This window comes from Hevea brasiliensis, chromosome 12 (genome assembly GCF_030052815.1).
Source record: "Hevea brasiliensis isolate MT/VB/25A 57/8 chromosome 12, ASM3005281v1, whole genome shotgun sequence".
Classification (NCBI taxonomy): Eukaryota; Viridiplantae; Streptophyta; class Magnoliopsida; order Malpighiales; family Euphorbiaceae; genus Hevea; species Hevea brasiliensis.
The window spans coordinates 28,676,673-28,691,931 of NC_079504.1; the positions used below are offsets into that span (position 1 = coordinate 28,676,673).

A 15,259-nucleotide genomic window follows, 5' to 3' on the forward strand; every position below is an offset into this window, starting at 1 on the left:
GCGTTTACAAAAATCAACTTTCTTGCTTTTTTAATTGGGGGTTCAGTACTCCTCTCGTCACTTTTTATTTTAATATACCTCTTCTACTCTTGGCTTTGGAAGAACTAGTTTTAGTCAAAGAAAGAGTTTTCAATCTTGTTATTTCAGTATCATTTTCCATGGCTGCATTTTGGATCAACAGCGCCCCAGAAAGGCAACGCCATGTATTCCTTTGTTCATCAGCTATATCTATGCGCTGCTGCTTTGTCTCAGAAATAATCAAAGCTTGAATATAGAGTTGAAGAGCTGAAAAAGGTCTCACTGTGGTTGTTACTTTGTTTGATTTTGGTTTGCTTATTGTTGTTTAAGAAATTAGGGAACTCACAAGGATTGAACTAGCACTGATAACCCTAGTTGCAAATATTTGAAACTTATGGTCCTGAGATATTTTCTTGGAGATTATGTGAAAATGAAATTACAAATGCTTTTCTGAATTCAATTGATATTCTGCCTTTCAGAAGCGCAGGTGATGCTAAAAATAGCAATAGTTCAAGGCAAGAATTGTCATTACTCTAATTTTCCCTTGCAGGATTCTGGACTTGGCAAGGAACCTCTCTCTGGTTCTTGAATCTGAGTTTTAAGAAAATGGATTGCTGCTTTGTTTTTTGTTTGCTTGGAGTTGCCATTTTTTTTTTCTGTTATTTGAGTAAAATTAATTCATATTTTTGTTTGTTGGGATTTTTTTCTCAGGTTATAGGAGCTTCTCGTGGATCTTCATAAAATTGCTCTTTAAACAGCAAGGTAAGCTTGTTTTCCAATATTTTAACACCTTTGGATTGAAAGGTAACTAATCCTTTCATTCCCATTAAGCTCCTAAAACCATGCTGGGTTTGAAATTACTCGCACTTGCTATGTTTTTTCTACAGTTCCCCTCTCCATTTACATTATTTAATTTGTAATTTACTCTTATAACAGCAAATGAGCAGTTTTAGTGTAACACTAAAGTTATTTAATTTGCGTTTACAAAAATCAACTTTCTTGCTTTTTATTTTAATATACCTCTTCTACTCTTGCCTTTGGAAGAACTAGTTTTAGTCAAGAAAGAGTTTTCAATCTTGTTATTTCAGTATCATTTTCCATGGCTGCATTTTGGATCAACAGCGCCCCAGAAAGGCAACACCATGTATTCCTTTGTTCATCAGCTATATCTATGCGCTGCTGCTTTGTCTCAGAAATAATCAAAGCTTGAATATAGAGTTGAAGAGCAGAAAAAGGTCTCACAGTGGTTGTTACTTTGTTTGATTTTGGTTTGCTTATTGTTGTTTAAGAATTAGGGAACTCACAAGGATTGAACTAACACTGATAACCCAAGTTGCAAATATTTGAAACTTATGGTCCTGAGATATTTTCTTGGAGATTATGTGAAAATGAAATTACAAATGCTTTTCTGAATTCAATTGATATTCTGCCTTTCAGAAGCGCAGGTGATGCTAAAAATAGCAATAGTTCAAGGCAAGAATTGTCATTACTCTAATTTTCCCTTGCAGGATTCTGGACTTGGCAAGGAACCTCTGTCTGGTTCTTGAATCTGAGTTTTAAGAAAATGGATTGCTGCTTTGTTTTTTGTTTGCTTGGGTAGGAGAGAAAAGTAAGGAAGTGGGTAATTCAGGGTACAAATTGTGGTTTACCGGAAAGGAGAGAAACAAGAACGGAGTGGGTATAATCATAGACAGGACATTGAAAGACGCAGTAGTAGCTGTGAAAAGAGTAGGAGATAGAATTATACTAGTAAAGCTAGTACTAGACGGAGAAACAATAAATATAGTTAGTGCTTATGCCCCACAAATAGGACTAGACAGTGAGAGTAAACAAAGGTTTTGGGAAGATATGGATGATTTAATGCAAAGCATACCGAATGAAGAGAATGTTTTCATTGGTGGAGATTTGAATGGACATGTAGGAAGTGATAGGCAAGATTATGAGAATGTTCATGGAGGTTTTGGTTTTGGCAGTCGAAATGAGGAGGGAAAAAGCATCCTGGATTTTGCTATGGCATACGACCTAATACTAGCAAATACCTACTTTATAAAAAGAGAGTCACATTTAGTGACTTTCAAAAGTGGGCAACATAGAAGCCAAATCGACTTCCTCTTAACCAGGAAGACAAATAGAGCTCTATGCAAGGATTGCAAGGTCATTCCAGGAGAGGCTTTAACAAGTCAACATAGGTTGGTGGTCTTGGATGTCAAGTTTAGGAACAATTCAAGTAAGGTCAAAAGAAATAGTGTAGCTCGAACAAAGTGGTGGGAGTTCAAAGGAGTAAAGCAAGTGAAGTTCAAAAATGAGCTTGAGTCAAGTATGGAAGCTAGATATGGAGGCCAATGATATCTGGATAAAGATCGCAACAAAGATAAGAGAAGTAGCTAGAAAATTACTTGTGGAGTCTAAAGGACATGTACCACCCTCAAAAGAGAGATGGTGGTGGAATGAGGAAGTACAAAAGGCAGTGAAGAGAAAAAGGGAATGGTATAAGAAATTACCTAAATGTGATAATAATGAGGCATATGAACAGTACAAGATAGCAAAGAAAGAGGCAAAAAAGGCAGTTAGCCAAGCAAGAGCACAGGCCTTTGAAAAGTTATATGAGAAACTTGGAACTAAAGAAGGGGATAAAGATCTATATAGATTAGCAAGGAGTAGAGAAAGGAAATGTCAAGATCTCAATCAAGTTAGGTGCATTAAGGATAAAGAAGGAAAAGTGTTGGTGAAAGATGAGGACATTAAAGAAAGATGGAGAAATTATTTTAATGATCTCTTTAATAATAGTCAAAATGGAAATAGCGTAAATATAGATTATAGAACAATAAAAAAGAATGTAAATTATACTAGAAGGATTAGTTCTTTAGTAGTAAAGGATGCACTTAAGTGAATGATAGTTGGTAAAGCTTGTGGACCCGATGAAATACCAATTGAAGTGTGGAAGTATTTGGGAGATATGGGAGTGGCATGATTAACTAAATTATTTAATAAGATTCTAAACTCAAAGAAAATGCCTGATGAATGGAGGAAGAGTATTTTAGTACCTATTTTTAAAAATAAGGGAGACATACAGAGTTGCTCAAACTATAGGGGAATTAAACTCATGAGCCATACTATGAAGTTGTGGGAGAGAGTTGTGGAGCATCGACTACGTCATGATACTTCTATCTCTCTCAATCAATTTGGTTTCATGCACAGTCGCTCAACTATGGAAGCGATCTTTCTCATTAGAAGCTTGATGGAGAAATATAGAGATGGGAAGAAAGATCTACACATAGTTTTTATTGATTTGGAGAAGGCTTATGATAGTGTTCCAAGAGAGGTCTTATGGAATGTGTTAGAACAAAATAGGGTATCTATTAGGTACATACAAGTATTGAAAGATATGTATGAAGGAGCAACTACTATTGTGAGCACAGTGGGAGGGGACACAAGAGATTTTCCGATCTCAATTGGATTACACCAAGGATCAGCCATAAGCCCTTACCTTTTTACATTAGTTTTAGATGAACTGACGAAACATATACAAGAGAGTATTCCTTGGTGCGTGATGTTTGCGGATGATATTGTTCTGATAGATGGGACACGAGAAGGAGTCAATAGGAAGCTAGAACTTTGGAGAAGTACTCTAGAGTCAAAGGGTTTTAAGTTAAGTAGAACGAAGACAGAATACATGCATTGCAAGTTCGGTGAAGGACAAGCGGTGATAGGGAAGGAGTTAGTTTGAATGGAGTGGCGACCCAAAGTAATTACTTTAAATATCTAGGCTCGATCCTTCAAGTAGATGGGGATGTGAGGAGGATGTTAGTCATAGGATTAAAGCCGGATGGTTGAAGTGGAGACGTGCCACGGGAGTTTTATGTGATCGTAAGATTCCCAATAAATTAAAAGGAAAATTTTACCGTCTGACCATACGATGGCTATGCTATATGGTAGTGAGTGTTGGGCACTGAAAGAGTCGTATGCATCTAAGATAAGAGTTGCAGAGATGAGAATGTTAAGGTGGATGAGTGGCCATACTAGACTAGATAAAGTCCGTAATGAAAGTATTAGAGAAAAGGTAGGAGTGGTGCCAATTGAAGATAAGTTGAGAGAAGGGAGATTGAGGTGGTTTGGTCATGTGAAGCGTAGACATACGGAGGCTCCAGTTAGACAAGTAGAGCACATTAGGCTAGAGGATAGAAAGAAAAAAAGGGGTAGACCTAAATTGACTTGGAGGAAAGTAGTACAGCATGACTTAGAAGCATTACACATTTCTGAGGATTTAACCCAAAATCGTTCAGAGTGGAAAAAGCGAATCCATATAGCCGACCCCAAATTTTTGGGATAAAGGCTTAGTTGAGTTGAGTTGAGTTGAGTTGAGTATTTGAGTAAAATTAATTCATATTTTTGTTTGTTGGGATTTTTTTTTCAGGTTATAGGAGCTTCTCGTGGATCTTCATTAAGTTGGCATATAAGGTTGGAAAATTGCTCTTTAAACAGCAAGGTAAGCTTGTTTTCCAATATTTTAACACCTTTGGATTGAAAGGTAACTAATCCTTTCATTCCCATTAAGCTCCTAAAACCATGCTGGGTTTGAAATTACTCGCACTTGCTATGTTTTGTCTACAGTTCCCCTCTCCATTTACATTATTTAATTTGTAATTTACTCTTATAACAGCAAATGAGCAGTTTTAGTGTAACACTAAAGTTATTTAATTTGCGTTTACAAAAATCAACTTTCTTGCTTTTTATTTTAATATACCTCTTCTACTCTTGCCTTTGGAAGAACTAGTTTTAGTCAAGAAAGAGTTTTCAATCTTGTTATTTCAGTATCATTTTCCATGGCTGCATTTTGGATCAACAGCGCCCCAGAAAGGCAACGCCATGTATTGCTTAGTTCATCGGCTATATCTATGCGCTGCTGCTTTGTCTCAGAAATAATCAAAGCTTGAATATAGAGTTGAAGAGCAGAAAAAGGTCTCACAGTGGTTGTTACTTTGTTTGATTTTGGTTTGCTTATTGTCGTTTAAGAATTAGGGAACTCACAAGGATTGAACTAGCACTGATAACCCAAGTTGCAAATATTTGAAACTTATGGTCCTGAGATATTTTCTTGGAGATTATGTGAAAATGAAATTACAAATGCTTTTCTGAATTCAATTGATATTCTGCTTTTCAGAAGAGCAGGTGATGCTAAAAATAGCAATAGTTCAAGGCAAGAATTGTCATTACTCTAATTTTCCCTTGCAGGATTCTGGACTTGCAAGGAACCTCTGTCTGGTTCTTGAATCTGAGTTTTAAGAAAATGGATTGCTGCTCTGTTTTTTGTTTGCTTGGAGTTGCCAATTCTTTTTTTTTTTTTTTCTTTTATTTGAGTAAAATTAATTCATATTTTTGTTTGTTGGGATTTTTTTTTTAGTTTATAGGAGCTTCTCGTGGATCTTCATTAAGTTGGCGTATGAGGTTGAAAATTGCTCTTTAAACAGCAACATAAGCTTTTTTTCCAATATTTTAACTCCTTTGGATTGAAGGTAACTAATCCTTTCATTCACATTAAGCTCTTAAAACCATGCTGGGTTTGAAATTACTTGCACTTGCTATGTTTTGAAACCATGCTGTTGATATCAATTGCATTAGATAGATAGTATTAGTTATAGTTTGAGAAAATTAACTAAATAATGAATAATACATTGTTACCCAAAAAATATATATATAATATGGGTGGACATGTACATAAGATATATATATATATATATATATATATATATATATATATATATATATATATATATATATCTTAGATATATAAAAAATAAATGGGCGTGAACGTAAAACAAATTTAACTCTTCCTTTTTTTTTATTTTTTTTCTATTTTTTTACTATTAACAGGTTATGTTAAATTTTAGAAAATTAAAAAATTCACATGTTAATTAGTAATAATAATAAAACTAATAAACTTTATTTAAGTTATAAATTAATTATTATTAACAATAAAAAAATATAGCTTAAAAAATAGAAATAGAATGAATTATTAACATGTTATGTTATGCATTAAAAAACTAAATGCCATATTATTTAATATTAATAATAAGACAAATGAATTTTATTTAATATATATATATATATATATATATATTATTAATGATAAAAATAATTAAAATATGAAAATAAGATGCATTAAAGTTTAAGTTTGGCACTTGCTATACTTTCATGGCTAAGAGATGGACATGTGTTCACACACATATATATTTTGAAGATGATATTTTTTTTTCCTCCATTTTTTTCCATGCAATTGGGACTTAAAAAGATAGGGCAGATTCCTCAAGATAAAATTCTCAGTTTTATATATATTGTTTTTGAAGATATATATATATATATATTCTTTTTCCTCCATGCAATTGGCACTTGAAAAGATAGGGCATATTCCTCAATATGAAATTCTCAGTTCAAAACGCTAGGCTAGGAATTTATTATACTATTTTTTGTTCCTGCTTTCGAGTCTTTTAAACTCCCTTGGAGTTGCATAATGACAAATGAGGATAGCTGATAGTGCTTTGTAAACCATCCATCTCATATTAACATGATAATTATACCATATCAAACAATTTCTTGCTCTAAAATCAAATCTTAAGATAGTCTAGTAGTCCAGTTTCATTGGATTATTAATCTGGTAGTTGTATGTATCTCCTCCTCTTGCTGTTGTAAGAACTAGTTTTAGTCAAGAAAAGAGTTTTCAATTTTGTTTCAGTACAATTTTCCATGGCTGCATCTACTATCTACAACCCCAAAAAGGAAAAACCATTTCTTCCTTAGTTTCAGAGACAGAAAAAAAAAAAGATATATATAAAAAAAAAACTATATGTTCACTAGCTATATCTATGTGCTGCTGCTTTGTCACAGAAACAAATCAAAACCCTGATAGATAAAAGAGTTGACATGGCAGAAAGATATCTCACTTAGCTTGATGCAGCATGTAGCATGGAAAAGAATCAACACATGATCAAACCCTTGAAAATGAACAAGATCTAATCTAAGATCTTAAGAAACGTAAGATTCAATCTAGAATCTAAGGAGAAAATAAAGTAAACCAGCTTTATAAAGAAAAAAACTTTATTGAATAAATCTGAAAACTTGTACATAATGAAAATATTATGGGTATTTATAGTATTCTAAATTAGAAATGAATTAAATAGTCCTAATATAAATAAAATAAGATAACTATTATCTGCGAGTTTTAGGTAAATATAAATACAATAGGAAATCTAGATAGAATAAGAAAATAATTAATTCTAATTCAAATTGGATAACTAATAAATATTTCTATTAAAATAAAATAAAATAAATGCTTTGCATTATTTACCATCACTTTCGAGAAAATTGTTAGAGAAAATTTCAATCTTCGTTGAAATCTCCTTGGCTTGATGTTCTTCTTTCCCCATGACTCTCTCTTCAAACTCTTCATCATCTACCGTAGCAAAAGGCATTGCAAAGGTGTCAAATTCAAAATCAAGATGATCCCTTTGTTCTACAAAATCTTTTAATGATTTGTTTTCAATCTTTTGTATGAACATTGAGCTCCTCATTAAGCATTTTGATTCATCTTGTTTACAATCTTCCTCTTCATCCTCTCTATCAGGTCCACAATAGATTTCATCATCATGTTTTTCAACAATGTTGTGATTTCCTCTTTGGACATTCATTAGACTTGTGCCCCATCTTATTGCACCTATAGCATTTGATCGAACAGGTTTAGCATGCGCATTATTGGTCTTTGGAGAGTTAGAAATGCTGGCTTTATAGTTGACATTAGCAGGATTCTTGGCTAACTTCACATTACAACTCAAATAAACATCTTATGAGGTTTCCTCCTTTTTATTTCTAGCTTGGTGGTCATGTTTATCATATGTGGGATAATAAATTTGGTGAGTTTTCTCCTGCAACATCATTTCAGCTTTCAAGGCTAAGTTCCTTACATCCCTCACACTTATTACCATATGAATTCTAATTTTATGACGAATTGAAGATTTTAACTCCCTCAAATATCGCGTTGCATGTTGATTATCACTTTTGGACAAGTGATTTTTGTTGCTAACCTCAAGAATTTAGTGGTATATTCATTAACACTCTTATTTTTCTACAAACAATTTTGGTAAGCTTTAAATAAATATTGTTCATAATTTGGAGGTAAAAATTCTACCCCTTTATAATTGTTGCATCCTCCTCCATGAAGTGATTGGATTGCACCCTTCTCGCTTCCTTGGCTCTTTCAATCGATCCCACCATTCAGAAGCTCCTCCCTTTAATCTATAAGCCGCTAATTTCACCTTTCGTTCCTCCGGAATTTCAGCATACTCGAATAAATAATCCACCTCAGTCAACCAATCAAGAAAACCTTCAATGTCAAGATCTCTACTAAAGGTAGGGATATCCATCTTTAATTTGAACTCATCATCCTTCCTATGGTTGTTGGAAATTTCGCCACCTCTTCCTTGTTCTTGTTGTGCAACATACCAGAAGTCCATCTCCACATCTTCGCTTGTATCATCCTCCATCATAGCCCTTCTTCTAGGGTTGAAGATAACAGGTTCAAGTTCATCTCTACCGAGGTTAGATCCACTTGCTTGAATAAGTACTTGATTCATATTTTCACGAACATTCACCCTAGTGCGCAATTGCTCTTGGATCTCTTGCAATGGTCGCATAATTTCTGTCGTAGAGTGTTGCTGATCTACGATTGCTCTCCAAACAGATGATAACCACCGATCACCATCATGAGGTTGATTGTCATCACCACCACTAGTATTGGCCATCGTAATGAGGGTGAAATCCTACTCTAATACCACTTGATGCAGCGTAAAGTGAAAAAGGATCGACACACGATCAAATCCTTGAAAAAAAAAAAATCTAATTCAAGCTTTTATAAACACAAGATTTAATCCAGAATCTAAGGAGAAAATAAAACAAACTAGCTTTGTAAAGAAAAGAACTTCATTGAATAAATTTAGAAACTTATACATAATGAAAATACAATGCATAATTCATATTTATAGTATTCTAAATCCCAATCTAAGTAGGAATGAATTAAATATAATTAATCTAAATAGAATAAGATAACATAAATATAATATAAAATTTAGATATAATAGAAAAATAACTAATTCTAATTGAAATTGGATAACTAATAAATATATCTATTTAAATAAAATAAAATAAAATAAAATAAATGTTCCACATCATAGCTACCTTGTAAACAATTGAAGAATCCAATATTTTCATGTTCTTCTTTTCCAAAGGTTATGCAACTTCTCCATGGTGCTTGGATGACCTAGAGAAGAAACAGGTGGTTTGACTGATTTTATAAAAAGTAGATCAATATGACCTAAATTAAAGAGCTTGGAAAATTTTTAGATGAACGTGGAGAAGGTGCAAAGTTTAATATCTGTCTTGTCAGAAGCTGCCAGTCTATCTAGATGCATCATTGGTAAATTTAATTTGTTAGGAAAGGACCATTTTTTCACTTAAGTTTTCTATATTACATTGTGGTTAATTTCAAGTTATTCTTGTTTGTTCTTTGCAGGCCTTCTAACTCACAGGAAATTGCTGGAGATATTTGGAAGACATTGAATAAGAGATGTCATCTACTTCCCCTATAGATTTTGTTGGAATTGATTCGCGCATTGAGAGAGTTGAATCCTTGCTATGCATTGGATCATTGGATGTTCGCATTGTTGGAATATGGGGAATGGGTGGTATAGGAAAGACGACTATTGCTGAAGCTGTGTTCAAGCGTAATCTTGCTCAATTTGAAAGCTGCCACTTCTTTGCAAATGTGAGGGAAGAGTCAGAAAAACATGGGTTATTAAATTTTCGAAGTGAGCTTCTTTCTAAAATATGTGGGAAAGGAAATTTTAATAGAAGAACTCCCAATTTTGGGTTCTCTTTCGGCAAGAATAGGCTTTGTCGAAAAAAGGCCCTTATTGTTCTTGATGATGTGAATAGCTCAATGCAATTGCAAGAACTGTTAGTTGATTTATATCATTTGTTTGGCCAAGGAAGTAAAATCATTGTAACAAGTAGGGATAGGCAAGTGCTCAAAAGTGGAGTTGATGAAATATATGAGGCTGAGAGCTTAAATCGTGATGAATCTCTTCTACTCCTTAGCGTGCATGCTTTTAACCAAAATCACCCCTTCCAAGAGTTTATGCAGTCATCAAAGAGTGCAATCTATTATGCAAAAGGCAATCCACTAGCCCTTATAGTTTTGGGTTGCTTTTTGTTTGAAAAAAGGAAAGAGGATTGGGAAATTGCATTGAATAAACTGAGAAGAACATCAAATGTGGGAATAAAGAATGTCTTAAGATTAAGTTATGATGGATTAGAAACCGAAGACAAGGAAATATTTCTTGATATTGCATGTTTCTTTAAAGGCGAGGATGTATATTTTGTGAAAAGAATACTTGATGGCTGTGGTTTCTCTATGGATTTAGGAATTAACATTCTTGTGGATAAGTCTCTCATTACTATTTCAAACAACAAGTTGTGGATGCATGATTTGCTACAAGAAATGGGTTGGGAAATTGTTCAGAAAGAATCTATTGAAGAACCTGGCAAACGTAGCAGATTGTGGCACCACGAGGATGTCTATCATGTGTTGACAAAAAATACGGTAAGAGCCAAGTACAAAAAATTTACATGGACTTCAGTAATCAAATAGATAATAATTGGTTAGTGTCAATTTCCATATGTTTTCTACATTGGTTTCATAATTGCTTAAATGTATAATTTGTACCTTCCTTCACTGAATTAGTCCTCTAGACCTGATTTTCATTCCCAGTTAATTTGATTTTGGTTATCAGGGGACTCAAGAGGTTGAGGGCATAGCTTTAGACCTCTCTCAAACGAAAGAGTTGCGCTTGACCTCCAATACTTTCAAGAGGATGTATAATCTTAGATTGCTCAAGTTTCATGATTCTGACTTTGAAAATTTCTCTAAAGTGCACTTTCCTGATGAAGGCCTTACATTTCATTCAAATAAGTTGCGATATCTCCACTGGTATAGGTACCCTTCAAAATCCTTGCCAGCTAACTTTTGTCCTGAAAACCTTGTTGAGCTCAATCTTCCTCGTAGCAATGTTGAACAACTCTGGGAAGGAGTGCAGGTATATATTAATTTCCAAATGGATCAAATCTGTTCTTTTGTCCTGCAAAATGGATTATAAGTTCCAGAAATACTGACTTATTTTAGTGATTTATATTTTGATACAGGACCTTGTGAAGCTGAAGCGGATCGATCTCAGTTACTCTGAGTATTTGATTCAAATCCCAGATCTTTCAAATGCTAAAGAACTTGAGAGTTTGAATCTTAAAGGGTGCACAAATTTGGTTGAGGTCTCCTCATATGTTCAGAATCTTAACAAGCTTGAATATCTGAATATGGAAGGTTGTAAAAATCTTAGTTGTATTCCGAGCACATTTGCTTCCAAGCTTATAAGAACTTTGAATCTGGTTGGTTGCTCAAATCTCAAGAAGTTCCCAGAGATTGCAGGAAATGTGGAAGAATTATTTTTAAATTACACTGCTATAGAAGTTGTTCCCTCAGCAATTGAGTGCCTTACCAAGCTTGTCTCTTTGCGTCTCACAAGCTGCGCAAAGCTCAGAAGTTTACCAAGCCACATTTGCAAGTTGAAATGTCTTCGAATGCTGAATTTATGTGGCTGCTCGAAACTTGAGAGTTTCCCAGAAATTTTGGAGGCTATGGAAGGTTTGAAATACCTTTATTTGGCTAACTGCAGAAATCTTCGGAGTCTTCCGAACAGCATTGGTAATTTGAAAAATCTTGCAGAGCTTGATTTAAGAGGGACAATGATTAAAGAGCTACCCTCGTCCATTGAGCATCTAACTGGCCTTGATCAGTTAGAACTACAGAACTGCAAAAGCCTGGTGAACCTTCCGGACAGCATTTGTAATTTAAAATCCCTGAAAAATCTTCACATCGATGGTTGTCCAAAACTTGACAAGTTGCCAGAGAACCTGGATAATTTAGAATCTCTGGAGGATTTAGATATAAGTGGAAGTGCTGTAAAACAACTGCCATCCTCTATCATACATTTAAAAAGTCTCGGAAGGTTATTGTTTAGAGTTCAAGATTCAGCAGGTTTATTACAAATTCCCACAGCAATAGACAGACTATCCTCATTGAAGACACTATTTCTAAGTGGAAACAACTTCGAAAGCATACCTGCAAGCATTGAACACCTTTCTCAGTTGCACTCGCTTGACGTGGCCTACTGCAGAAGGCTTCGCTCTCTGCCAGAGCTTCCTGGGAGTCTACAACATCTATATGCACATGAATGCACATCATTAGAAAGTGTACTTAGCAGCAAACACTTCTCTGAGATAGATTATACGCTTGAAAGTAGCAATTTCAAGCATTTTGCATTTACCAATTGCATCAAAATGGATCAAAAGACTCGCAGAAGCATTCTTGCAGGCACAGAGCAGAGAATTCAAGTTGTGGCTACTGCGTCAGATCAACTATATAATGATGAAAGGGTCTCTCTCTCTCTCTCTCTCTCTTTGTAGTCTTCACACGCACAGACACTATGTTTCATGTTTCTAAATTCACAATACTTGTTGTACAACAGGGTTCGGTTAAAATTCATTTGCCTGGCGGTGAAATTCCAATGTGGTTCTGCAACCAAAATATGGGATCTTCAGTAAGTATGCAGCTTCATTCAAGCTACAGTCAATTAAAGGGAATTGCTTTATGTGTTGTGCTCGAATTTGAGGAAAATTATGTGGATTCCGGTTTGATTGTTAGATGCAAATGCCACTTCAAAACAAACCACGGTGGAAGCAGTGATCTGAATTTCAATTTGAATAACTGGCTTCAATGGTATTACAAACCAATTCTCTTTAAGTCAGATCATTTGTTTGTATGGGATGATCCTTGCTTTGAAGCTAATATAATTGATGAAGATTGGTTTGGTAAATACAGTGAGGCCACTTTCGAATTCTTTCCTCTAGATTATAAAGAAAACCTCTTACGGAATTGCAAGGTGAAGAAATGTGGAGTTCGTCTGCTAATTTGTGAGAGGATAGCCATCAGAACCTATAATTCTGATGAGGAAGAGGAACCATGTCCTAAGAGATTGAAATGTCTCCAAGAATAGCCATGTGAATCTGTACTTTTTCTTCACCAGTGTCTCTCTGTTTGAAATGTAGATTTTCATGTTTCAGTAGTATATATAGACTAGTTGGCAAATTGATGCATGAACTCTCTCTCTCTCTCTTTCTGTATATGTTATTATCATTTGTTGTAAATTCTGATAAAAATGGATTGCCTTGATCAGGCTGATGAAGTAATTGCTTTCTTTTATTTGACCCCATTTTACATGTTGAATTTATGCCAATATGCATCAGAATGGAACAAAGCACTGCATGTGTATCTTTTACTAATAATTCATACAAGAAAATTCTAAAATTGAAATATTTACTCTGTTTGTTTTTGTAGAAAATAATTTATATATAAAAAATATTTTTTATTTTTTTGTTGTAATGTTAAACTAATGTTATTTATTTATATCAAATATGTATAAGTGTTTTCACACTTTAATAAAATTTTTAAGGTTTAGAAAATAAATTTTCCTTGAAAAGAATAAGTCATTTTTCTTAAAAATAATTGCCTTATTTATTTACAGAAAATAATTTTATATTTTTCATTTTCAATTTTCTATAAAAACTCTAGTTTTTATTTTTTATAGAAAATAAGAGAAAAAAAATATAAAACATGTTCATATGCGAATAATAAAAAGCGAATTTGTAATTCAAATAAATAGAAAAATATTCATATCTTTCATAATTAAAAAATTATTATAAAATATATTTTAAAATTTATTTTATTTTTAAAGTTTTTTTAATTATTTTATAATAATATGATTACTTTTTTAAATAATTATTCAATTTTAATTATAAAAAATTATAATATAATTTCAATTATAAAAAATTATAATATAATTTTAATTATAAAAATATCATTGTTTTCTATTTTGAAAATAATTGTAAAACAAACTTTTATTATAAAAGAAAATAATAGAAAACAACTCAAAATTATTTTCTAAATCTCAGTTAAATTTTATAAAATTGGATTTCAATTCTCTATCATGAAACTCTGTTTTTTAGTTTTTTTTTTCTAAATAATTTTAAAAAATTAATCTAATTTTTTATGAGCGAATATACTCATTTTTTCTTTAATCTTATAAATATTTTTCATTGACTATGCCAAATACAAAAAGAAATATTTTTTTAAAAAAAATATTATTGACAGAATAAATAGAGCGTTAAACTATAATTGGAAACCATTTGGTAAAAATGTTGGTTCATGCCCAAGACAATTTGGATGTTTCTTTATCTTTCAAAAGATCTTGCAAATAAACTCTAAAATATTTTATATACTCTCACTATTTTATAGAATATTTTAATTGCTCTCCTTATATATAGATTAAAGTATATTTTTTTAAAAAAATAAAAATTAAATAATTAACTTCATTATAAAAAAAAAATTCTTTGTATTTCATTTATTTATGAGGGCAAATGAAATTAGGGATGGCCACGGTCTGATTTTAATCTAGAATCGGCTTGTTAAAAATTGAAACCGACTTTGAATTGGATTGAAATTGCCGTTTCATAGTTTGATTTAGATTCTTGTTTTTTAGAAATTGTGAATCAACGATTTAAACCATATTAAATTAATAGTTTCAAGCTGAATTAAATTTATGATTTAAATATAAAAAAATTCAATAAATGTTTCATTACATTCCTAATTCATTTATATAAATTTTAAGTTATTTACACAATTATTTTTTATATTTTTTTAATTTTCAATACTCTCTAAATTTTTCTCAAATTCTCTAAATAATTATTTTTCATACTATTTTTAATTTTAATTACTTTCTTAATTTTTCTATTTTATAAATTCACTGAAAATTTTTAAATTTTTTCAATTAATCTACTATTATTTTATATTTTTAATACCCTTTATTTTTTTTCTATTTTATATTTTTTTAATTATCAAATTTTATCATATAAATTTTAGAAAAAGGGTAAATAATAAACTGAAAACTTTAATTTTACTAAATCCTATATAAAATTAAATTCATATATTTTTTTAATTTAAAAAAAAAATTAATTCCACTTCTAATTTTTCAATAAATCTAAATTTTTTCTTATTAAATTTTTTATAAAAATAAATTAATTTTAT

At 32.2% G+C, this 15,259-nt stretch overlaps 1 protein-coding gene across 7 annotated transcripts; it reads left to right on the forward strand.

The window, feature by feature from the left end:
• The first annotated feature begins 23 nt into the window (after positions 1-23).
• On the forward strand, positions 24-13,235 carry LOC131169023 (disease resistance-like protein DSC1). Of its 7 annotated transcripts, XM_058131390.1 has the most exons (10): positions 24-294; positions 730-780; positions 1,107-1,253; positions 4,433-4,504; positions 5,420-5,531; positions 9,294-9,481; positions 9,578-10,666; positions 10,857-11,159; positions 11,266-12,552; positions 12,645-13,235. In XM_058131390.1, exons 7-10 carry the CDS (start codon positions 9,632-9,634, stop codon positions 13,170-13,172), a joined length of 3,153 nt encoding a protein of 1,050 aa, XP_057987373.1. In that variant the 5' UTR covers positions 24-294; positions 730-780; positions 1,107-1,253; positions 4,433-4,504; positions 5,420-5,531; positions 9,294-9,481; positions 9,578-9,631; the 3' UTR covers positions 13,173-13,235. The 7 variants fall into 7 exon arrangements, with proteins under 7 accessions (XP_057987373.1, XP_057987375.1, XP_057987377.1 ...); XM_058131392.1 differs by lacking the exon at positions 5,420-5,531 and having other exon boundaries at positions 569-780; XM_058131394.1 differs by lacking the exon at positions 1,107-1,253 and having other exon boundaries at positions 569-780.
• The last annotated feature ends 2,024 nt before the right edge of the window (positions 13,236-15,259 follow it).

What these genes read in the sequence shown, in the direction of transcription:
- LOC131169023 (XM_058131392.1), top strand. Translation starts at nt 9,632, where the DNA reads ATGTCATCTACTTCCCCTATAGATTTTGTTGGAATTGATTCGCGCATT. An exon ending in ATGTGTTGACAAAAAATACG is followed by an intron (nt 10,667 to 10,856) that starts GTAAGAGCCAAG and finishes TTTGGTTATCAG; the next exon opens with GGGACTCAAGAGGTTGAGGG. An exon ending in AACTATATAATGATGAAAGG is followed by an intron (nt 12,553 to 12,644) that starts GTCTCTCTCTCT and finishes GTTGTACAACAG; the next exon opens with GGTTCGGTTAAAATTCATTT.